At 42.5% G+C, this 24641-nt stretch overlaps 1 protein-coding gene across 3 annotated transcripts in view; it reads left to right on the forward strand.

The window, feature by feature from the left end:
• CHCHD6 (coiled-coil-helix-coiled-coil-helix domain containing 6) overlaps positions 1–24641 on the forward strand; it is a 190352-nt gene that overhangs the window by 110914 nt on the left and 54797 nt on the right. For all 3 annotated transcript variants that reach the window (XM_053377998.1, XM_053378000.1, XM_053377999.1), the window contains one exon: positions 21554–21689. In XM_053377998.1, coding sequence (XP_053233973.1) covers positions 21554–21689 — 136 coding nt within the window. The remainder of the gene's footprint in view (positions 1–21553; positions 21690–24641) is intronic.

The following is a 24641-nucleotide window of genomic DNA, read 5'->3' on the forward strand; positions in this document are numbered from 1 at the left end:
AAAGCAGGCCACCAGGACAGTAATACCATTTGAAAGGTTTACCTGGCTGTTAAGAAAAGCTTCAATGGCATGGTCTCAAAAATAAACTACTTCTAGATAGATGTTACAGTGGTGCCTCACAAGACGAAATTAATTCGTTCCGCGAGTTGTGTCGTCTAGCGATTTTTTTGTCTTGCGGAGTGCGGATTCGCTGGGTATTAATGGCTTTAAGAAAAAGGAAGCAAACTCGCAAGACGTTTTCGTCTTGCGAAGCAAGCCCATAGGGAAAATCGTCTTGCGAAGCAACGCAAAAAACGAAAAACCCTTTCGTCTTGCGCGTTTTTCGTCTTGCGAGGCATTCGTCTTGCGAGGTACCACTGTACTATGATCAGATTAAGAAATATCAAATCCATGGAAAAGACAGATATAGGCGAAATGATACACAAGAGCCCAATTTTTGGGGGGACGACACCATTATCTGTTCATACAAGTGAGAACTTTCTAAAAAATACTACAAAAGTGATGATACATTCTGGTTCAACCAGCAAGAATGATGGGGAAGGTATCAGCAGATAGTTGGAGAGGTGACAGTTCAAAAGGAACATATTGGCAACTTCTACCCAGTGGTAGAAGGGTTTTGGAAAGACTTCCTAAAAGAGATTGGTGACATTACGAAGCACATAGCAGCAGTGGATCCAACATTATGGTTGTTCTCTTTGTTTTCTCAGATTCTCCCCCTGCCCCCCAAGAGGTAGTTTAGTTTGTGCTTGTGGCAGCATGGCTCACCACATCCCAGCATTGGAAACATGCCTGCCTTAAAAATTGGTAGGGGAAAAGCTATGCTATGTTGTAGGAATGGAAAAGGTAACACATCAGTTTTGAATTCTTAGAGGCCAGTCACAAATTGATTATTTTTATACAGTATGACATGATTTTGTTTCTTTTGCTGATAAGAAAGACACTGGTATGCTAATGCCACTGCAGTACACTTTTATTTGGAACAATAAGTAGAAGGCAGAACATTTTGTTATTGATCTGTCCTTCTCGGAATGCATTGGATCTCGATGCTGGATAACTAAATGGGATCTATAACGGAGCACTCTATTCTTATATGGCGTAATGGCATGCTTTGTTTTATACATTTAGAATCATAGACTGGTAGAATTGGAAGGGACTTTGAGGGTCACCTAGTCTAACCCCCAATCACGGTGGAAATTTTTTGCCCAACATGAAGCTCGAACCCATGACCATGAGATTACAAGTCTACTGGCGGAGCTATCCCATATATATATATGTGGAACCTGGGACACTTTGAGCAATATGTCTCATAAAGCAGAGATGGACAGGTTTCCCATACAGGCAAACAATAATGTGGATTGCTGTAGCGTGGTAAATATCTACTACTTGTACTGCATTTGCTGCTTATTGGTGCTGACTTCTTAAAAGTCTTACTTTTGAGTTTGCTTCGACAATTGTCAACAGGCATGGGCATGTTGCTGTTCCATTAAAAAAAAACCAAACCAAGCAAACAACAACAAAAACAGAGTTGCCAACATGCTGCATATATTTGTAGAGTACATTCTCTTAAAAATAAGTTGCTGTTGGAATAAATATTTCAAAAGTTGGAAAGCAGTAATTAAGTTATGACAGCCTTTTCTTCAGTTGTCTTAGAACACAGGAAGATGATATCAAAGCCAAATATGTTTCCAGAACTATGTTTCTAGTTGGCAAGAAAGCAATAATTAGAAATATGCAGGTTCTTTGGGATTTCCTGCAGGAAGAGATTAAGATCAGCGGTTGTGTCCTATATTTCTTGTTTTTAGTTGTGCCAATATTTCCTTTATCTTCAGTGCATTCCTTTTGGGGCTTCATCCTACCCCTCCACATTTTCTTACTGGATAGGGACCAGCGACACACATTTGTCTCTTGTATTTTGAGGCATTCTTCAAAAAGTCAAGACAGCTGTTAATTCCTTCCTGGTTGTTTTAGCCAGAGTATTTCAAGCAAGGTTTTAGAAAGCATCCTCCGCCGCACCCTGCTCTATTTGTTTTTGGCTTAAATTGTTACATGCTCCTTCTCTACTACGTGCCCCTGAACAATGCTTTCCATTTCACTTAATACCACATTGTAATTATTCTCACTTCATTGTTTTGCACTGCCATCTCATTCTTTAATTCCATCATTATATTTCCAGATGGTGCCCCACTGAGGCCTTTGTGTGGGGTTTTGGCAGTTGACTTACCGAAGATAGCTGTTACTTTGCACATCTTTCTCCTACAAAAAAAGAAGCTGCAGGTGAAAGAGATTTGGTGCCAAAGAGGTCCCCTCCCCCACTTAATTACGCATATACTTCTAAAGGGCCTGAACTGGGGGTGACTGATCAGAAATGAGACCTAGGGGTCATAGTGGATAGCTTGACAAAGACGGTGACCCAGTGTGCAGCAGCAGGTGGATCGTTCATAATGCGGTTATACAAATCTGTATTGTGACCACATTTAAAATACTGTCCTCAGTTCTGGTTATCTCACCTGGAAAAGGATATGGTAGAGTTGGAGAAGTTTCAGAAAAGGGCAACCAAACTGATATGGGGAGTGGAGTTTAGATAAAAGGTGAATAAGAGGTGCTAAGATAGAAATATGTTTATATAAAATTATGCATGCCATGGAAAAGGTGGAGAGAGGAATGTTTTCCCCCTTCTCCCATAACACTAAAATTTGTGGACAACCCAATGAAGCTGAATGTTGGAAGATTTGGAACAGATAAAAGAAAGGACTTCTTCACACGCCATATAGTTAAAGTATGGATCTCACTCCCACAAGAGGCAGTGATGGCCATCAACTTGGATGACTTCAAAGAAGATTAGACAAATCCATGGAGGGATACGGCTATCAGTGGCTACTGACCATGATTGCTGTGCTCTGCCTCCACGGTCAGGGGCAGTAGCGCTTCTGAAGACCAGTGACTAGGAGCCATAGGAGGAGAGAGGCCTCTTGTGATTGGGTCCTGCTTGTGGGTTTCCCACAGACATCTGGTCCTGCAGGCTCTTCTTATATTCTATGGGGAATGGTTATTTCATTGTTATGAACAGGTGACTTTTACATTTGAGGGAGAGGGAAATTCTAATTTAAGATGGAGTGGTAACCAAGAGTATGAGCTTTGAGAGACCCATGAGTCAGGAAGCCACAGAATTGACTCGCAGAATTGGAAGGGGCCCGAAGGGTGATCTAGTCAAAGCCCCTTCAATGCAGGAATTTTTGACGAATGTGGAGGTTGAACCCACAACCCTGTGATTAAGAGTCTCATGCTCTGCTATGGACTCGGTAGGTGGTTGCCCTTAGGCAAGTCACTCTCTTCTGCCTCCATTCCCTGTGTGAATAGAGCAGTAGTAATACTGGTCTACCTTGCAGATTTGTTGTAAAGATGAATAAAGCATATGTTTGTAAAGCACTTTGAACATGCGCCCCCTCGCCCAGCTTGTCCGGAGTTTTGGGCTGGGTTGCCATCAGTATGCCGATGACACCCAACTCTATCTGTTGATGGATGGCCATCCTGACTCGGCCCCAGACACACTGACCAGATGTCTGGAAGCTGTGGCTGGATGGTTACGTGGGAGCCGGTTGAAGCTAAATCCTTCGAAGACAGAGGTCCTGTGGCTGGGACGGGACGATATGGGATTGGGGGGGCAACTCCCATCTCTTGCGGGGGCGCAGTTAGTGCCAGCACCGTCCGTTAAGAATCTGGGTGTAATCTTCGACACCTCCCTTTCCATGGAGGCGCAGATTGCAGCTATAACAAAGGCGGCATTTTTCCATCTCCGCCAAGCTAAGCAGTTGGCTCCTTACCTCTCTCGCCCTGACCTAGCCACTGTGATCCACGCAACGGTCACCTCCAGACTGGATTATTGTAACTCGCTCTACGTGGGGCTGCCCTTAAGACTGACCCAGAAACTCCAGCGGGTGCAGAATGCTGCAGCGAGACTCCTTACGGGGTCTTCGCTGCGAGATCACATTCATCCGGTGCTATATCAACTGCACTGGCTCCCGGTGGAGTACAGGATCAGGTTTAAGGTGCTGGTTTTAACCTTTAAAGCCCTATACGGCCTAGGACCCTCGTACCTACGGGACCGCCTCTCCTGGTATGCCCCACAGAGAAACTTACGGTCTTCAAATAAAAATATCTTGAAGGTCCCAGGCCACAGAGAAGTTAGGCTGGCCTCAACTAGAGCCAGGGCTTTTTCGGCTGTGGCTCCGACCTGGTGGAACACTCTGTCACAAGAGACTAGGGCCCTGCGGGACTTGACATCTTTCCGCAGGGCCTGCAAGACAGAGCTGTTCCGCCAGGCCTTTGGCCAGGGCACAGCCTGACTCCCTCCCTCGGCAATCTTCGCGGAGCTCTGGCCCAATGGTGGCCAGTGGCTTGAATTTAATTAATTTTATAATGAATGATTTTAGAGTGTTGTTTGTGTTGTACTTTTGTATTGTTTTATTGTTGTTAGCCGCCCTGAGCCCAGCTTCGGCTGGGGAGGGCGGGATATAAATAAAATTTATTATTATTATTATTATTATTATTCAAAAAGAGCCGTATCAATGCTTATTGTTGTTAAACAATGCCAGGGTTGGAAATCCTAGTTTTGCATCCTTGAGTGTATCCTGACTTCTGTGCACAATTTAGGCAGGGTCAAGTGGGCAAGCAGCTTGCTCCTCCCCATCCTTAAGTGAATTATTGAGATGCAAATCCGTAGGACTTAACAGGCACATCTTGTTATTGCTCATTACTTGTGAAGCGCTGTCAGCGTGCACATTTTCTTACCTTTTGACACACACCTTCAAATATGGAAAGTAGTAATCTGGCACAAGGCACAATATTAAACCCTGTCTTAACCATCTGATAATACTGTTTGGACTGGAGAGCACTTTACGGAAATGGCCATGCTTAAGTATTGCCTCACCATTGTCTGACTTATTCAGACTGAGAATAGCAAATGTCAGGCTTGATTAATTCTGTTATGTGCTCTTCTTTGGTAGCCAAGGAGTTCCTGGGTGCTTTTACTAACTGCCTAGGGTTGCTGATGGGTCATAGAGAACTCCACCCTGCACCTACCACAGATCATAACTTGGCTGCTGTTTACATCATCACTTTACACTTTGATTAACTTGATTTGAGTCAAAACCCTCTGGTCTTGTTGACTCTGTCTTTAGATTTTCTTCAGCTTATGAGTCACTTCTTCAAAGTGTAAACAGCAAGGGCTGTTCAGGAGCTGCTGTCTCAGGATAACTTATAGTGTAACCCGGCTCTTAGAGGTCTATAGTTGACTCATTAAAATAGTGTATCCCACTGGTTTTTCCAAGATTGTACTAGTGTAAAGGGCTCACCGAATTGCCCTCTGTGTGTCTCTTGTTCCGTGGAAAAGTTGGAGCTATCTCTCAGCCTTATGCTCAGTTCACATAAACACAGCTGTTTTTACAAAAAGTGTGATAGGAAATTGATTTCCTCTCTCTCCAGTTCTAGTGTTACCACCCACTTGCCATTACTCATGGTGAATTACTAGAACGAGGCCCTCATTCCTTCCCTTACATATATACATTGAAGGTGTTTCCGTTTTTTGTCACCTTCTGCCAGACACCATCTTTTTTCGTGTCATTTGCTGTGTTTGGATAAGCCGGAGACACAGAATTTTCTCTGCTGTGAGCAGCAACTCCTGCTTTTCAGAAACCAAATGGCAGCATGAGTAGAAGAGGCACGAATTATGGAGGCTGTTTCCTTGGCATTGCTAAGCTTCTGTTGCATCCCTTTCCATTCATTTTCTCGTCCTCTCGACCATCTGCAGCTCTGGCACAAGTGGCCTAGTGCATTAAAGGGCTTTTTATTTCCTCTGAATGAATAATGCTAACTAGTATTTATGACAGCACTTCAACATTTCAGAGTGTTGTGCGGAACTTCACTAACAAGGCCACACAATAAAAAATGTTCCTTTGAGGTTAGTGGACAAGTCTGGCTCTTTTTCTCTCAGAAGAGAGGAAATCTGTACAGGAAAGGGGATGAACTGGTTTGTGCCAAGCGACATAGCAAAGCAGTGGTAGGTGTTTCATCCTGTGACCTCACCTGGAGGGAGGGTATCAGTATTGACCCAGAGGTGGTCAATCCACTGTGACTTGACTGTTCGTTCTCACATCTGAACTGCCGGCAGCACATTAAGAAATATCTTCCCTTCTACATTTCCTCTTTCATTCTGTGCTGGATATTACCCAGCCCTCTGTCTTTCCCAGCAAAGAGCCGCCTAGCAACAGGAGCCTTACTGATCAGAGCCTGGAAAACTAGCAGCTCTTTTGCCACCTTCCTTGTTGTGCCCTCGTTCTGCGCATGTTGTGTTGGCTTGGAGAACCACCACAAAATGCATCGCCTGCTTTATTTTATTACAAAGGCTGCGTTATTTTGTATGTGTACGTGTCAGCCAGTGGAATTAAAGGCTGGGGACGTAGATCTAGACGCACACCGCACGCTTGCACACATTCCACTGTTTAGCAAACTCTTCACATCAGTGATCATCCACAAAAGGAGATGCGTGTAAATAAAAGGCCAGTGCTCCCCACCTTTTACTTCACTCCCTGTCCTTTTCTCGCTGCTCAGAGAGCCATGACGCAGACTAGGTTTAGAGAAGACAACTTGTTAATCCCCTCCCCGCTACAGGGAATAAAATGGCATTTCATTCCAAGCTCTATTAATGCGCTCGCTCCTGGGATAAAGCGAGACTCCCAAAAGGCAGTGGCCAATTTTTTCCTCCTTCTGCATCGTCTTTGTCTTCTTTTGAGTGTTACATTTAGATTAGTGTCTGAGGATTAAATGTTTTTACAGTCTCTGAATCTGTTAAGGGGTGGCAGGGCGGGAGTGAAGGGAAAATCAGTAAAGATGCTGAGGCTTAGTGCAGGTGTTCCTGATGTATCCTCTAAAGGCTGGTTTTAAACGTTCTTTTGTGAAATTTGACACTATTGTCATCATTATTATTATTTTATTAATGGAAGCACCAAGAATGAGTGTGGTGTTGGGATATGACACTTTCTGTAAAGCGTAAAGCTACACAAGCATGATAGTGTTTGGAGGATTAGAAAGTTGTTAAAAGATAACTTTCCTGGGAGACCTGGCTCCTTTTATGAGCTTCTGAAGCTGTTTACCAAGAGCTCTGTTGTTTGCACGCCTGGCTGAGGGTGTTACTCACTCTGGACACTTTTTATCAATGTTCATTTAAAGAATGCCCTTTATCTTATTGTCCCACTAGAGATCAGCCTTGAATCCAAGGCAGCGTTCCAGTGAATAGGCTGCCAGAGAGATTTACTCCATATGGGACCCCATATCTCTGAGTTCCATTTAATGATTGTAGGATCCTTAAACTTAATAGGCGTGAGTATTTAAAATTATTATGTTGGAGAAACTGGCATGTGCTATGTATCCCCATGGGCTTTTTACAGAAAAGAAAATTGCACAGACTTTTAACACACAGGCATAAGGTAAAAGGCTCCTTGATAGGCTATGAAGTTGAAAAAGTGAATTATGGCTGATTTATACTACTGAAAAAAGTACCCTTGTGTACTACTAACCCTGCCGTGGATGGTTGAAAGAGAGAGAGAGTAGAAGAAGAATTTTGTTCTTTGGGATCTGAGAGTATCCAAAAATGTCACTTATGAAAAAATTGCTTGGATGTATGTAAAAAGAGATTTCTTTTCCATCTGTCTCATGAAGCCTCAAATATTATGGCCTTCATTGCTCCAGGAAAATAGCTCCTACTGGAGGTTACTTACAAGAAATGTAAAATGGATTCTTCTCATAGTGTATTTTGAGGAGGTGAGCAGTATTCTGATACACAATACATGGCACTGGCAGGAGTAGGTAGAGGAGGTAGTTGATAAAACCATATTTTTAGACTAACTAATGGATTGATATTTTTTTTAAGTAACATGAACTGGACATTGATGTTTGACATGTGCCAGCAATTGGCTTTTTCCAGTGCATGTTTTTATTCAGGCAACCAAGGAGTAGCATTGCTGCCTTTTTATTTGATTTTGTAGAGACATTTGTAGGTTTTATTTCTGTTACGTTATATCCTACTCTGTTATGTTGTTTACAACTCTGAAACTTTATGTATTAGTGGTCTATGTAAAAATGATCTTAAACAAACAAACAAAAATTTGTTCTATAGAAATTCATTTGATGGCTGCCACCATCCCACAGCTGGAATGTCACAACTGAAAAGGAGCCTCAAGAAGTAGAGAAGCCTAAGAGTCTTAAAAGAAAAGAAAAAAACAACAACACCTCAGTAGCATTAACCAAAGTGTGTCTTGGAAAGTGTCTTGTTAATAAGCCTACATAGCTTACTCTCCTGCCAAAAAGGCAAAACCCTTGTCTTCTGGGAGGAGTGGAGCTTGCACAGAAGTACAGACAAAGGGGCTTCCTCCCTCCTCTGCCAACCTCCTTGCTCTCTGTGCTGGGCAGAGCGGGGTGGGTGGGTGGGTGTGTCAAATATTCTGCCCCTCCTCTGCCAACCTGCTTACTTCCCTGCAGGCAGTTCCTTCTTGCCTGTGACTGCCAGGTGAGTTCTTAAACACTAGGCTGGATGCGCATCATGTATCCAACAAGACTGTAAGGGGAGTGAAATATCTGGGAAATGTCTGATAGGAAAATAAGACTTCAGTTCACAAAGAGAAAAATATCTGCCTGTGCATACTTCAGGAAAATCAGGCTTTTCCCCAGTGATATTTTATACCTTGGAAATACATACTTTGGCCACAATGTGTGACCAAACTTTGAAACACAGCTAATTCCATAATACTTGGTTTATGAGCTTTACTTTTATACTTAAGTAATGGCCATTTAGGAACGAAGTAGATCTTCCTGGTCCAACCCAACCAAGGGTTATTATAGAAGGCCACAACAGGAAACAAAACACTGAAAAGGGGGTCTACTATTGCACCACCAAGAACATATTTCTGTTTTAAATGCTCAAAAACAAAGAGTATTTTTTTGCACCTTAGATGTGATAGATAACAATATTGGGGATAGTGAGGTGGACTAGCGTGGTGTTTTACAGTCACAGATGGTCTACCTTGAACCAGTCCCCAAGGCAGCAAAGCAATTGGATGATTTACATGTTTTATTGCTTACCTATTTTCACACTTCAGCCTCAGTCCTCAAAACGTTGCAGTGCTGCAAGCCATATTAAAACAAAGTATGCAGTTGTGCAGCACTTCAAGCACTGCAGTCTCTATATTTGGCTTCAGCGTCCCTTGAGCCTTGCAGAACTAGAGTGCTTCTCAAACACCCAGCCCATGCCGCAATAGGAACAAGTCTCTCCCCTAACGTTGCATGCTGGGATACAAATGCATGAGTGAGTACTTTGGAATCTGCACATTTTTAGGCGTGCAAGTGCCTAAACATAACCCAGTCACTCTTCTGGGGAATGCTTCTCCATCCATACACAGGCATTTCCCCAGTGAAGTATTTCTAGAAAGCATGCTCCTGCTAAACTGCTGTAATTTCCGCCTGTGCTACATGCCCTAACACCAGCTACTATTCTGAATACTTATCATCCCAGTTTGTCAAATAATGCCTGCACCCTGTGTTTATACCATTGATGTGATTTGAGTTGAAGGTTGCAGCTGTAGATTATAAATGACAAAGAGGGTGCATTGTACAAAGAGGTCACTCTTATGGCACCTGATGAAGGCCACCGTGAACATGGCTTGGTAGATCTTCTGAGTTAGAGATAGACACTGTGTAAAGTAAATATATTTTGCACTGAAAAATGACATCAAAAATGGTGAAAACCACTAAAGAGAAGTGGAAGTTTACTGTGGCTCATGTAAACTAAAAAAAATAATTCAGACCATGCCCTGGTCCTTGTAGAATGTACAGGTTTGGAAGTTATGCAGCAGAAAAGTAGTTTATGTTGGGAATTCTTCCTTTCAGGACTGTTTTGTAAGCTGTGTTTTAAAACCGCCCTTGTATGCTAGCCCTTTGCTTTCCCGCACAGCTTTCTTCCCCCAGTGGATGCATTTTACAGATGGGGTGTAGTTGTGGTGATGCTGAAGGTTGATGTTGAAGCTGGAATCATCGTGGGAATGCTTTCCAAAAGGAATGGCAAAATTAAAGATGTCAAAAGCAATAAGGCCTGAGAAACCTCTTGTTACCAGGGAATTAATGGACTGTTGGTTAATTAGCAGCCCAAGGCAAAGCTGAGGTAACATTCTTAACAATTTGGTCATTAATTCAGCAATAACTGGTTTCAAGGGCATTGTTTGCTGTTTTGAACAGTAATGGTATTTATGCTTTTCAATTATACCCTCTGTTTGCATGGGTACAGCTTCTGTTACGGAGGGTGATTCCCCCCCCCCAGGGTTAAAGCGGATGGAAGATCAAAGGTAAGTCATGAGGCTTTTAACAGAGAAATTTTGCTAGAAAAATTATGACTTCCTGTACAGTATCCTTGAAGATTTCCTTGTCAAGATGACATGACTTTCTTGAGTAGCTATCCCTATGGAACTGTGCAGGTGCTGTGTAATTGGCTGAATTAGAACCTATCTTTTCTTCTCGAAGAAAATAGTATCTTGGTTCTGTGATCTACTATTTCTTTCGGTCAACAAATAATGCCTTTCAGGCTAGCCAAGAAGTATATAATCAGAAGTACCAATTATTCATTTTGGGGGATCCAGCTCAGATTTAGCACTGCTATTTGCCACTGCCTCACCCCTGCCACAAAAAAAATCTAAATGTCATTAGTAAGCTTCTAGGAGTGTTGGCAAGTAAGATCTGGGATTCTGGCAGTCTGCTGCTAGGTAAAATAATGTGTGATGTATAGTTTTTGAAAGCTCTTGATTCCCCACCCCCAAATGGTAATCTTCAGTCTGATCTCAGCATGGCTAGACTTGCTGGATGTAGTGCATTTGGATTAGTCTTCTATGTTCATCTCTTGAGCCCTATGCTGACTTGTGAAAATGCTATTTATTTTGTGGAGAATACTCGTGCTCTAGATCCTGGTCTAGACTGGCAAAACTGAAACGTGAGAGGCATTTCTAAAAGTCCAGAAGTGTAATCCACTGTGATATTACATAGTTTCTTTTCCCGTTGAAAGAGTTATTTTCCTGTATGGGCTGGGTCTGGTTGCCAAAGTCAGTGACAACAGGAGAAAAATCCTTGGACTTACCTGGGTGCAGGTACCATTTGTTAAATTAAACAATTACATTCTAAGTCCGTTTTTAAATGTATATTTTCTCTCTTTGAATATGTTTTCATTCCTCTCCTTCCCAAACCAATGGCCCTTTTTCAATGCCAGCTTCCTTTTGAGAGGAGAGTGTTGGAGGAGGCTAAATAAAAACAAGTACACAGCAGGCAGTACTAGCAGCCTGCAATCCCAAAATACAGTTTTGCCAGCCTGATACCTCTTCCCTAGAACTTTGCTGAATGGTCAGGAGTAAAGTTTTTTTTGGGGGGTGGATAGGGGTTTCTGATGAGAAGCTAAAAACGTTAAACTGGCATCTGTCTGTCTCCAGAGACAATGGAAGAGTGTGCCTTCGGGGGTAAAGTCAGACCATTGGAGAAATACACTACCCATGGCTGTAAAAACCAATACGCAAGAGGCGTATTTTAATTACGTCTGTGGCAGATGAAATCATACAGCTTTGCTGCTACAGATGCACCATGAGGTTCTTCTTTCAGTGGTCATTCTTCCTCTGGCCACGGCTGTGCATGAATCACTTGGCTGTCTTGTCTCCACGTGCTGCGGTCATCTGCCAGGGATTCCCATGCAGTAGGGATCAATGTTTCCAGCCTTCATGTCAGGTTTGCAGGCATCTTTGTAACACATAGTTGGTACGCCAACAGGCCCAGTGTCTGAAGCTCCCCATAAAGCACATCCTTGGGGATCCTCCCATCTGCCATTCTGTGTACATGACCAAGCCAGAGTAGACGTTGCTGTGACAGAAGTGTGAACTTGCTGGGAAAGTGGGCTTGGGAGAGCACATCTTTGTTTGAGACTCTGTCCTGCCATGTGATGCCCAGAATCTTCCTGACGCAGCGCATGTGGAAGGCGTCCCTCCTGATGGGTGTAAGTTGCCCACGAATACATAGGTCCCCTTCCAAGGCAGCGCAGCAGATGCTCTTGTTTTATCATGCTTTGCTGGTAGGAAATGAAACTACCAGCACAGTGCAACAATACAAGCGTGCTAGTTCAGCTAAGGGCTAGTTCATTTCACAGAAGCAAGCTTCTATATAACTTTAATTTACCAGATCAGGAACCACAGCTTAAACAGGATCCACATTGAAATGTGTATCACCTACAGATGCAGACCATCAACATGGTGTTGCATGTATATCCCAGTGACCATCCCTCTTCTGGAGATGAGTATCCAGATACACATGAAAACCATGCAGCAAGGAGGGCATCCACCCTTAAGTATGCATTTTGAATTGTTTAATGTATCTTGCTGAGGTGAGGAGGTGGTCTATGCTTTGCCACTGGCATTTATAGGACTAATGTTCAGTTTCATCCACAGTGATTGCAGGGCTTTTTTCAGCCAGAACTCACTGGTACTCATTTTTGCCACCTCTCAGGTGGGTGCCATTGCCATTATAAGAGAATATAATGAGCATCTTTTTTTCTAGAATAATAGCACTGATGTGACTGCTCACTCTATTCCTCCTTACAAACATGTGCATCATGTTCCTATTTAGTACTTTGTCCAAAAGATGTGGTGTTGTTCCCTTTAGTTTGTGGCGTGTTAACTTGATGCATCATCCAGTGTACCACAGCCTCTGTCATGTGTGCCTTCCCAGACACAAGTGCCAAAGTAGGCTATTGGCAATGAAAGCTTAAGCCTCAACCAAACAGTTAGTCTTCAGGATGTCTCTGCCATTTGTCTCCTTGCTTGCTATATTGTTTTTCTTCTCTGCTTTGTGGAATTTTAGCCAACTTCCTTCTGTGATTCAGACTGTTCTCTCAAACAACAAGTTTCTGACTCACTCCTATTTGACTTCCAACGTAGTTTGAGTCCATATTGTTGCTAACTTTAGGTCTCTCATCTTTGCTAGTCAGCCTTAGGAACTTACTGTTTTTGGCTTTAATAATATGTGATGCTTGTAGACCTGTAGAGAGATTCTGTTAATGCTGTTATGGCATAGAAATAAATAAGCTTCAGTTTTCTTTTCCTCTTAAGAATATAAGAATGTAGGAACCCTGCCAGTTTTGAACTGCTGCGTGAATGTCTACAGATAGGATTTTTAATTCTGTGTAAAAATGAAAATAAAGACTTCCTTGTAGCATTCAGCTTTGCTTTTATACCAACAGTGATTGCTAATGGACTCTTTTTGCCCAGTTGGGAGACTCTTGGGAAGAAGGGTGCTGACACGCTTCTATCTTTAACTTTGCATAATGAGGAACAAAAGGTTCGTCTGCTCTATAGCCTTTGTCAAGTATTATGACAAGGTCCATTGCAGTCTCTACATTAAATTAGTGCTGAATCAAGAAGAGCTGTGAATCAAGTTTCTCTTTGAGGCTTTCTTTTTGCAACAGCTGCTGAATTTTTTACATCCCCATTTACACTTAGTTTCCAGGTGATGCAGTCTCTTGGGAAGATATGAAAAGAGCACATTTCTAAACAGAGTTTACCTGCAGAGTTATCTCTACCATGGAACATCAAAGTGTCTCTGAGATGCTATATACTATCCAATGTTCTTCAACCTTGGGTCCCCAGATGTTTTTGGACTACAAGCCCACCATGTAAGTTAGCTTAGCCAATGGTCAGGAATGATGGGAGTTGTGGTTCAATAACGTGGGGACCTGAGTTGAGAAACACTAGCATAGAGCATTCACTGTTTTCCTGTCAGAATTGCCAGTGATTAGCAGTTCATGGAAACAGTTTGGATTGTCTTCTATCTTGTCTTGCATCCAGCTAAATATTTTATGAGCCTTGTTTATAGGGCTTCACCTGCAACCTGATTTCAGTATTAGACTCAGCCCTAGAACACTTATGTAGCCATAATGAAAGAAAGCCCCCTCATCTTTTTTTACCACTTAAGGCAACATCACACTGATAACACTTCTGTCATGTGCTGGGAAACAGTTTGCCAGCTTCACTTGTAGTATGCAACAAATGCATATGTCTATTTTGTCATGTGTGTGTGGCAGAATTTGACCAATAATCACACTAGTTTCACCAAATGACAAACTAGACTCATAGGCATTTGTCATGCGTTGACAGTTGACATTTCCCCCCCCCACACACACACCTCAAAAAGGTATTGTATAAGAAACGCTATGGACCAGCAGGGGACCAGTGATTGAACAAAGGGATGGGGATAGAGAGAAGGTTGCCCCCTTCCCCAACATTGCCTAGTTGGAAATACCAGAAAGCTTCCATCTAAATGCACTCAAATGGTGAAGGAGACTTTTCTCAGTTGATTGTTCCCACAGACTTCCAAAAGGCATCACCCCTATCTTGTGCACGATCTCATTACTTAATACACAATTTGTTAACCAAAACCTGGTTTTTCGTTCATGGGGTTTCCTTGTTCCTGCATATGATGTCCTTAGTTGTCCTTCACTCTGAGTGTTTATATCTTAGTACAGAATCAAGGAATTGAATGACTGGGCCCCTGAAAATCCATTAACCTTTAGGTCCCTCAGTTGATTATTTTGGTTTACTTGAAGAACACTGTGAAGCCCTTGTCCAGTTTCAAAGTCCAGTGTCTCCCAAGGGACATCTAGACCTACATTCTAGAGCTGGCACCTACATATTTTGAAATTCATACAGAACTTCTGACATCTTTTCTGATCAACAAAAATGCCTTTGAAAAAATATTGGCTTTGGAAACAGTTCAGAAAACAGGCACTGATTTATTGATCATTTGTAACTGGCTACTTCTCTCCTCACCCATATGTATGAACAACACTTGCTGAAGTTCCTGCTGTGCTGAAAGACTGAGAGATGTGGGTGCTTTTGCCATGAGGTATTAGGGTACAATGTTTTCCTTTCAGAGCCCTGCTTAACTGCAGCACATGCAGTTCTAGTTTATGATTAGTTATGCTGCAAGTAGAAAAAAAGTGTGGGGCACTACATATGAAAACCAAGTTTGCAGCCTCTTTTCTTACGAGTGCAAGTTATGGTATTCAGGTCAATGGAGATTGGGCTCCATTTATCAGGTATACAGTTAGTGCAGTCTGCAGAAGGGAGAGCTCTGACTGTGTGGCAAGAGTATGTACAACAAGGGCATGCACTAAGGCATTATTAAATCTCTGCCTGTGTAAAACTCCCTTTTGCATACCACAGAGCATAACCTCCCAGTGATGAGCAATCCCACCCATAATGTTTGCCACCCCATGGCCTGTGCTCATCACAGGAGTTCCCTTCCTTGGAGATGTGTCAAAACGCTGCATCCTTCAGCCACAATTAACAGCACTTCTGCAGGCTGTCCTCTACGAATCTGAATTTAAAAAAGCCCTTGCTAAGTGTTCTTTCAGTCTAGCCCTCCTTTGTGCTGAACACCCTTGGGCTTTTATTCCTCCTGGAGCTGGCACTTCTCTCCTCCCCCTCCCCACCCTGTCTCCTATGCCCAAATCCAAGATTTCTTTTCCATAGCAGGCAGCCTGCCAAGCACAATTGGCAGAATTTCTGGCAAGCAACTGTTGCTCTGTCTTGTGGCTGCAGCTTGGCTCTTCTTCTTGTAAAACGTGGTTGCCACAAATTAGTTTTAGCCAGAAATTGCAAATACAGGCTGCCTCTGTGTATGTTGGGATGAAGCGACATGTTCTTGATTGATAGAACCATCTGACTAGCACTTCCAAATATGCAGTAGTTGGGAATTGATTGTGAAGATTCTTGCTTTCACTTCCAAGGTGCTTTGTGCTACCTCCCCACATTTTAAATCTATGCAGCAAGACAAATCTCCTGAGAAAAATGAATGCAGCCCTTTGCTAGACTCGCCATTACCTGTCCCCTCTAAGCATTCAGGAGAGGGTTAAAAAAGAGAGAGAACCTCTTCTGAGCAACTACATTGGCCCTGACTAAGATGAATGTCTAATTCACTCCCACCGTCCTTACTGCTGCCAGTAATAAAAAGCTTGCTTCACATATTCACCCCACTGCAGACGTTTCTCTTAAATTAAATATCAGGAGGACATATAATAGCATGATTCCACGCCAAGCCAATATTATCAGATTGATGTCAGCAGTGATAATAGAAGAAGGATAAGTTGATGAGATTTCGTTTATTAAATAAAGGGAATGCGTGGAGAGAGGGAGGGAGGATTTCAGGATTTGGTAACTCGGTGTATCAAAATGCAGTGAGACCACTTTTTTGCTCTGTGCTTATCTCAAGGGGTGGCTGTCAGTAAGAAACCTGTAGATCCATGAAGGCACAACCTCTTCCTTATATTTTGACACCTTTGCATCCTGCTCTTCTGCCAAGGATATCAATGTAGTGAAGGAATGGGTTTCTGTGTAGCAAGTTTAAAACTGATTCAAACCCCCCCCTTTTGTTCTTTCAAAAGAGAGCACTTTTAAATGCGTAAAACATGAACTGTTGAGCAAAACCATAATAAGGACACAACTGCATAAACAGTTCTGTCCTTTATCAGGACAGGCAAGGGATGGCCTTGGCTCCCCAGGGGAACAACGAGAACACGTCAGAACTTTATCTTATGTGCTGACCACAAAATACGCACAAGACCAATGTCCAGGAAAAACGCCAAAAGCGTGTTCCTGGAGATTATGACGTCTTCCCAGATAAGAGTAGGAAGAGGAAGATCCTTTTATGGTTGAGAGTACCAGAGCAGGAACATATGTGATGTCAACCTGCGTATACAAGTTGACGTTGCTGGGGAAGGGGGAGAGGATGCCTGGAGGGTATATAAACTGCAGGAAACTGTCATTTCTTTGGACTTGCTGTGGACTCACCACGCAAGTGCCTTCTGCTATCCGGAGAGCAGAATAAACTCTTTCTTTGAACCAACCTCGGTGTCATTTTGACTTCCTCCTGTCCCGGAGCAATGCAGACCCAATCGGTGAACTCCAATAAGGCTACAGTAGCATGCATGTGGTTGCCACTTTTTTATTCCTGAAAGAGCCAGATTAAGCAGAGAAAAAGTGACTTACCTCAGGTCCCACAGTGAACTTCATTGCTAAATAGGGATTTGAACTATGTAGGCCTAAATCTACTTTGTTGTTGTTCTTTACTTATACCCCATCCATCTGACTGGGTTGCCCAAGCCATTCTAAGTAGCCACAGTGGCTCATGAGCCTATATTTCTTAATAAAGCAATTGCTAAATGAAGACTTAATATCTGTTTATAGAACGGCATTGCTCTGCTGAATAAAATAAAAGCAAAATCCTGATTTAGCTGACTTGGAGGAAGGGAAGATTTTACCATTTAGGATCTCAGTCTTCCTTTCTGCCTGATAGCAGAGAAGAAACAAAAGCAGCACCAGCAGAAACGCAGGCGATCTGCACTTCTGCTTCTGAAGCTTTGTAACGAGGATTGGGATGAATAGAGTGTGCCTGGTCTGACATGGATGTTTTACTTTCTCATGAGGAAATGCTAAATGGGTGGAAGGAAAATCCTGCCAAAAGCCCTTTCCCTTGAGAGCCATGGTATGTGGGGCAAAAAGGTATTCCATCCAAAACTGATGTTTAGGATGTCAGCATCACTTATGACCGACACATGGATGCTGCTGCCAAGATGGCCTCCAAACAGGCAAGATGGGAGCTTGAGAAAGAGTGGTCTGTTGACAGATCTGAGTTATACAAAATGGAAGGATGTGTATAACTCAACCTTGGCAGGTGCTTTACCAGCTCCTGTTAAGGCACAAAGTAGTATAGCACATCCACACAACTAGCATCAGAATAGATTAGGTGGCTTGTTGGACAGGATATTGGATTAGGTGGTTCACTGGGCACCTCCCAACTCTGATTTTATTAAAACCACACAATACTTTAGTCAAAAGGAGCTCATGGTCCTTCATTACTACATAACAGTGACAAGGCCTGTTTGCAATCAAAAGAAAAATGGGTTAGTAGCTTCCATGCTTACAGAGGACAGAATGAAACCACGAGTTTACATACCGGTATGTCTGGCAGGTGAATGTTTGCTTGATTTTCTGATGAGTTGCGATCAGAAGGTAGAGGCACTACAGCAGGGGGATGTCAAGCTCAGGAACTGGAACAGTCCTTCATCCTTTTGCCATCACTGCCCTTATTACTGTGAAGTGGCTTAGATGTTGAAATACATTGAATGTGGGAAAACTATGAGTCTCTCTCAACAACCTTAACTATACGGAGTCTGCAAGACTCTACAGGAGACCAGAAAGGACAAACTAGAAACTTGTGAAACTTGCAAAGCAGATACTTCCTTCGTGACTGCAACAGATGTAAAGTTATCAGCATTACAGATAAAATATAACTTCCCCATAGATGTCCCCCTTCTGCATGTTGCAGTAGTAAGCCCTTAAGGCTGCAGAAGCACATGACGGCTGAAGCAAGGGCTTGCATTCCAGTGTTGCCCTTCTGCCACTGCAGCTTCTGCTAGTGCAGCTGAAAGCCCTCTCCTCTCCCTGTAACCCCCTGCACACCCTCAAAATCTCCTCCAGAAGTTTGGAGGACACTCTGGAATAGATGTTGAGGATGCCTTGGAAGAGAAGGGAGAAATCCTGTTGCACAAATGGAACTCAGCATATGTAGTGTTGGATACAATCCAAAGTCTCTGCTGCACAAAAGTCATAGTAAGCTAGGTAAGCTTTAAAAAGAGACATTCCAGCTTTTAACTGTCTTAAGCATGGGTAGGCAAACTAGGGGCCGAATCCGGCCCAGTCACCTTCTAAATCTGGCCCACGGACGGTCTGGGAATCAGCGTGTTTTTACATGAATAGAATGTGTCCTTTTATTTAAAATGCATCTCTGGGTTACTTGTGGGACATAGGAATTCGTTCATTTCCCCTCCCCCCCCCAAAAAATATAGTCCAGCCCCCCACCAGGTCTGAGGGACAGTGGACCAGCCCCCTGCTGAAAAAGTTTGCTGACCCCTGGCCTTAAGTTTCCAAGCACAAAATGTCAGAGGTGAAAGAGCTCTCAGAAGGAGAGAGGGCGGGTAGGAGAGAGAGATTTACTTCTAGTTGAAGCTTATCTCTCTTGGATAACAGGCGGGTGAAGCCCAGGCTAAGAGCAAAAAAAGAACCATTTGTATCTTACAGATTATCAGGCTAGATCACAGATCAGATGGTTATAGAATAGGGGCAGTATCATTGACCTTGACATTAAACATCATATTCCCAGCTTCTCTTGAAGTTATAAAATGTTCTGCTAGATTTTTAAAACAAACTTTCTGAGTTAAAAACCTAATTTTAAGAGTCTTAACTTTCCCAATGAATTGAGGGATTTTGTGGTATTTCCTGACCTAGTTCTGTTTGGTATTGTTTCCAGGGGGCTCATTCGGATGATTAGAACGATATTAAAATTTCAGCGACAGAACAAAATGCCAACCTTATGAGTTTCTGAAGCTCCTTGTTAAGTTCTTTCCTGTTCCAAGGTTCTGGAAGGTATTTCATAGTATTTTATCCCTGTGGAAAAAGATGAGCTCCCTCCAGTTTTGGGGGGCTGCTGCTTAGGGGTGACCTCCCACCCACCTTACAGTTATGAGTTTGTTACTGTTCCTTTCCTAATGATACCTACAATGGAATTCACATTTTTCGCAGCTGCCACACTCTGGGTTGACGTATCCATCAAGCTATCTACTATAATCCCAAGGTTTCATTCCTGGTCAGTCACCACCAGCTCAGACCCTATGAGCATATATGTAAAATTAAGATTTGTTTTGTCCCACCATGTCTCGCTTTACACTTGTTTCCACTGAATTACATTTACCATTTTGCTGCCCATTCACTCAGGGTACGTCTACACCTCAGCTTGTCCTGCTGCTTCCCCCAAGGAAAACCTGCTTTCTACCACTGAATCAGAGCAAACATTCAGCATTAAAGAGTGGGTTTTCCCAGGGAAAGTGGCAGGATCCGTGCTTTCTAGGTGCGGGACAAGTGAAGTGTGGACGAGCCGCCAGTTTGGAAAGGTCCTTTGGAGCTCTTTGCAATCTCCTTCTGTGTTAACAACCCTGAATAATCTGGTATCTACTGCAATCGTGGCCACTTTACTGCTCACCCCTAACTCTAGATAGTTTGTGAATAAGTTTAAAAGCACATGTCCTAATATTGATGCTTGGGTGGGTCCACCTTCTGCATCCCTCCATTTGAAATACAGTGGTACCTCTGGTTAAGAACTTAATTCGTTCCGGAGGTCTGTTCTTAACCTGAAACTGTTCTTAACCTTAGGTACTACTTTAGCTAATGGGGCCTCCTGTTGCTGCTGCTGCTGCGCCGCCACCGGATGATTTCTGTTCTCATCTTGAAGTAAAGTTCTTAACCCGAGGTACTACTTCCGGGTTAGTGGAGTTTGTAACCTGAAGCGTTTGTAACCCGAGGTACCACTGTACACTAATATCAACTGGATCACCTCTATCTATATGCTTGTTTACGGTCGCAAAAGAGCTGTAATATGTCAACGAGACAGGACTTGCCATTGCAAAAGCCTTGCTGACTCTGCTTCAGGATTTTGTTTTGTTTTTTTTTAAATATATTATTATATAGTTATTTATACCCCACCTTTTTCCCTGACAGAGACTCAAGTCAGCTTACAGATAATACAGGAACAGGAAGACTTGTTCTTCTATATGCGTGGTTGTTTTATATTTGACTAATCTTTCCGCTAGTTTTCTGTGACAGGCATTAAACTAACTGACCTGCAATTTCCTGACCCCCCCCCCTTTCCCTTTTGGAAAAAACATTGGCTACTGTCTAGGCCTCAGGTATGGAGGCTTACCTGAGGGACAAGTTACCTGTTTTTGTTAAATCAACAATTTCAGCTTTGAGTTCTCTCTGCTGCTTATGATGTCGCATTGGAACAGTAGCATGTCCACTCAGGAATCTGACACCCTTTTGCATGATAGAATCTTTTTTGGGGGGGTTTCTTACTTATCAAGGGGAAGGGATTAGCAATGTATGTGTATGTGAACATATGAAGCTGCCTTATACTGAGCTGGACTACGGGTCCTATCTAGCTTGGTAGCAGGTCTGTTCTGCCTGCTGCTTCTCTGTAGCCTAAGGTCTCTGGCAGAAGCCTTCCCAGTTCCAGAAAATTCTTTTAAACTGGAGATGTCGGGGACTGAACCTGGGTCCTTCTCTGCTGCAAAGCATGTGCTCTGCCACTGAGCTATGGCCCTTCGGTAACCTGGTATGTATAAGGAGGAGGAGGAAGAGACATGTTGCTCACCACTGCTATGGACATAGGCACTCCAGAGCTTGAGCCAGGGATCTCCAGGTCTGAAGCTAGGGCCTAGCCAGTGAGCCTGCTGCAGGTTAAAAAGAGGGAACTCTGGATTGTCCAGAGTGAGGCTGAACCAATGGCACTCGCATCACCAGCACCATTTTTTGGGTTCCACTGATGAGCTGGGACAGTCACAAGGCTCTCTTTCTTTCTTTCTTTGTTCCTACAGGCGGAGAAACACACAACCTATATGTGCAAACCTTCAGGCAGCAATCCTGACATGCTACGGTGAAAACAAACACCAAGTCCTCAACTGTTCAGAGTTGGTCAAGGAGTATCAGCGTTGTGTTAGGCTAGCACAAAAGGTAACTACATTTTCCCTGCCAGATTCACTCCAGGTGAATATTCTTTTCTCATTACTGGTGTGGGCATGATCAGTCAGAAGGCCTTTCCCCAAGCCAAATCTTCCTGCAGCTCCAAGCACTGATAATTGGAGGGTTGATTTACATACTGGATATAGTTGCATACAAATTAAACCATAATTTAGAATAAATTATTGTTTAATATACAGGTGTGCTTTGCTTTCCCCCTATTCCTGCCTTTGCCCGGTGGGGGTGGAGTAGTAAACCCTGAGTTACTTCTTCTGATGTGTTTGGACGAAGTAAACCACAAGCCCAGGTTAGTATGTGGTTTGTTTTGCTCTCGTTTCCTCCCTTGTGTGGTGCAATCAGAAGTAGGAGAGGAGCAAAGCACTTGTGCATATTAAACCATAGTTTAAAATAAACCGGTTTAGACTACTGGATCACTGTAGTCTTGACAATCACATGAAAGCTTGAGGTACTGAAAGTATTGGCTGTCACAGAGAATTGCTTTCATTCATGGAATAAGCTGCTGATAGCAAGCTTGTATTATTAATAGCTTCTGTACCACTCTGAAACATAATAAGTCTTGTTCTGTCCATCCTTACAGTAGCCCTTTGAAGTAAATTAAGCCAAGAAGGTACAGTCTTACTCGAGGCTACTCAGTGAGCTTCACATTTGGTCTTTAATTTTGGCCTGAAACCAAGATCAGTACTTCATTTGCTGCTTAAAGTTATGACCTGTTCATTTGATAATTTCTACTTTGAATGGTTTTGGCAAATTGGCCAACATTTGATATTATTAAACCAGCTGTTATTGGGTTTTGCTTGGACTTGTGCATTCTTCAACATGCCCTTTATCTTCCAAACACACAGTTTCCTTAAAAAAAAAAAATCATTAGAACACAGCATTGTTTTCTGCATCAGCTTTGGTACTCCATAATTGTCTCTGTGTCTCCAAAGGGAATGGGTCTTTTTGCTGTTGCTGAGATAATAGGATATCCTTTAATAAAGACCAAATGGTTTGCTTCTTAGGATGATATGAGTTTCCAGTTATGCAACTTTACCCACAGAGCCAACAACCTTCTGCTTTTATGAAGGAACTGGACATTATATTAGGCATGGACTTACGCTGAAAAAAACAGCCCATTGTCATAGGGGATTGATTTTAAATCAAGCTTTAAATCATGGCTTAAACTACCAAGAAAAAAGACCAATTTAAATTATCAGTTTAAATCAAATTTCCCATTTTGAAACTCATGCATTTTTAACTGGGGTTTTTAACAATTAATACACACGGCAACCAAATGGAACTAGTAACATAAAGCCATGAAGCCACATGCCTAAATTATATCTGTTTATAGATGAGGCATTGTACACTTCCAAGGAGATCACATACTTGAAGACTATGCTTTCAGTCCTATGCACCCTTATTGAAAATACATCTCGCTGAATAAAATGAAACTTGCTTTCAAGTAAAGATGCATAACATTGAGATCTACCTGGGGTCTAGAAGCAAGGCTATTGAGCAAAATAGTGTTTTTCCATGAGGTGGAATGTCTATGCTGTTTGGTAAGTCACAAATAAAAATATTTCAGAACTCAACACCTTCTGAATCTCTGGTATTTGGATGTAAAATTGGAATGCAATGGGTACAAGGAGGAATCACACCAGTTCTAGTACCTGCTATGGCTTGCCAGCTTCTGACTTGCAGTATCAAGCTATAATATAAATCATTAATTAAAGAATCAGGATATCATATCCCAGTTTGCTTCTGGTTTTTATTAGCCACAGTTTAAAAACACAAAACTGGGACTTATATGTTGGCCTTAAGTTTGAATTTCATATTAAACCATTTAATTTTAAAGAAACATATGAAAGCTGAAATTTAAAAGAAAATAATAATTTAAATTTAAGTTACTGATTTTTAACCACCATTTCCCATGTCATGAGCTTCCCTTGCTCCCCATATGGACAATATCGCCCTGTGTTTGCCCTGATGATGTGTGCTTCACTGTTCCCACAATCAAATGATGTGGAGTGGGGTGGAGAAACATAGCAATTATGTCATGATGTGGGTAAGTAATATTACACTGTGAACAGGAGGACTATTTATCATATAAGCCAGGCATGGCCAAACCTGGCCCTCCAGATGTTTTTGGGACTACAACTCCCATCATCCCTAGCTAACAGGACCAGTGGTCAGGGATGATGGGAATTGTAGTCCCAAAACAGCTGGAGGGCCAAGTTTGGCCATGCCTGATATAAGGTATGCTTAAACCATTGTTATAAAGAGCTGGTTTGTTAAGCTAGCCAGAGTTTGTTCTGGACTAAGGTTCATGGTTCACATGTAACACCAAGCCAAAATTCTTTAAAAGTGAAAACTAAACTTGGCAGAAGTCCTCCCGGCTGTACAGGAAGAGAAGAGGGGAGGCGATTCTAGTCCAATTTGTGCTTCAGTGAGGCCCAGTTACTAACATGACATGCAAAGATCGGCATTGGGTCCCAGAATTCTGGGAGCCTTGGTAATAAGCTTAGTTATTTTCAGATGCCACAGGACTCCTTATCTTTTGGGAAATTGATTGCCTTTGCTAGCATTCTTGTGATACATGAACTTTGTCTCCTATGCATGGTGGTATAAGTGTCTTTTGGTTTTGTATCCACAAACAAACAAGGTAGGTGTCCTGATCTCATATCCTCCACTCCAGCACAGCTGAAAGATGCTTGCAGTGCTATGCACATACTGAAAGGTGCATGTGTTTTCCCAATGCAAAGATTAATTTCTCGGTCAGAAAAAAAAATGCATATGATGTGATCCTGAGAGTAGATGTTTCAAAATTAGACTGGAGGATTCAGTGTCTCAGTTCCAGTGCAGAGATACAGCCAAAGCAATCTTAATTCATATTCCCATATCAAATAGTCATAGTAAAAGCCTGGGATGGATTAGCCTGAAATCGAC

This window comes from Podarcis raffonei, chromosome 2, assembly GCF_027172205.1.
Source record: "Podarcis raffonei isolate rPodRaf1 chromosome 2, rPodRaf1.pri, whole genome shotgun sequence".
NCBI lineage: Eukaryota > Metazoa > Chordata > Lepidosauria > Squamata > Lacertidae > Podarcis > Podarcis raffonei.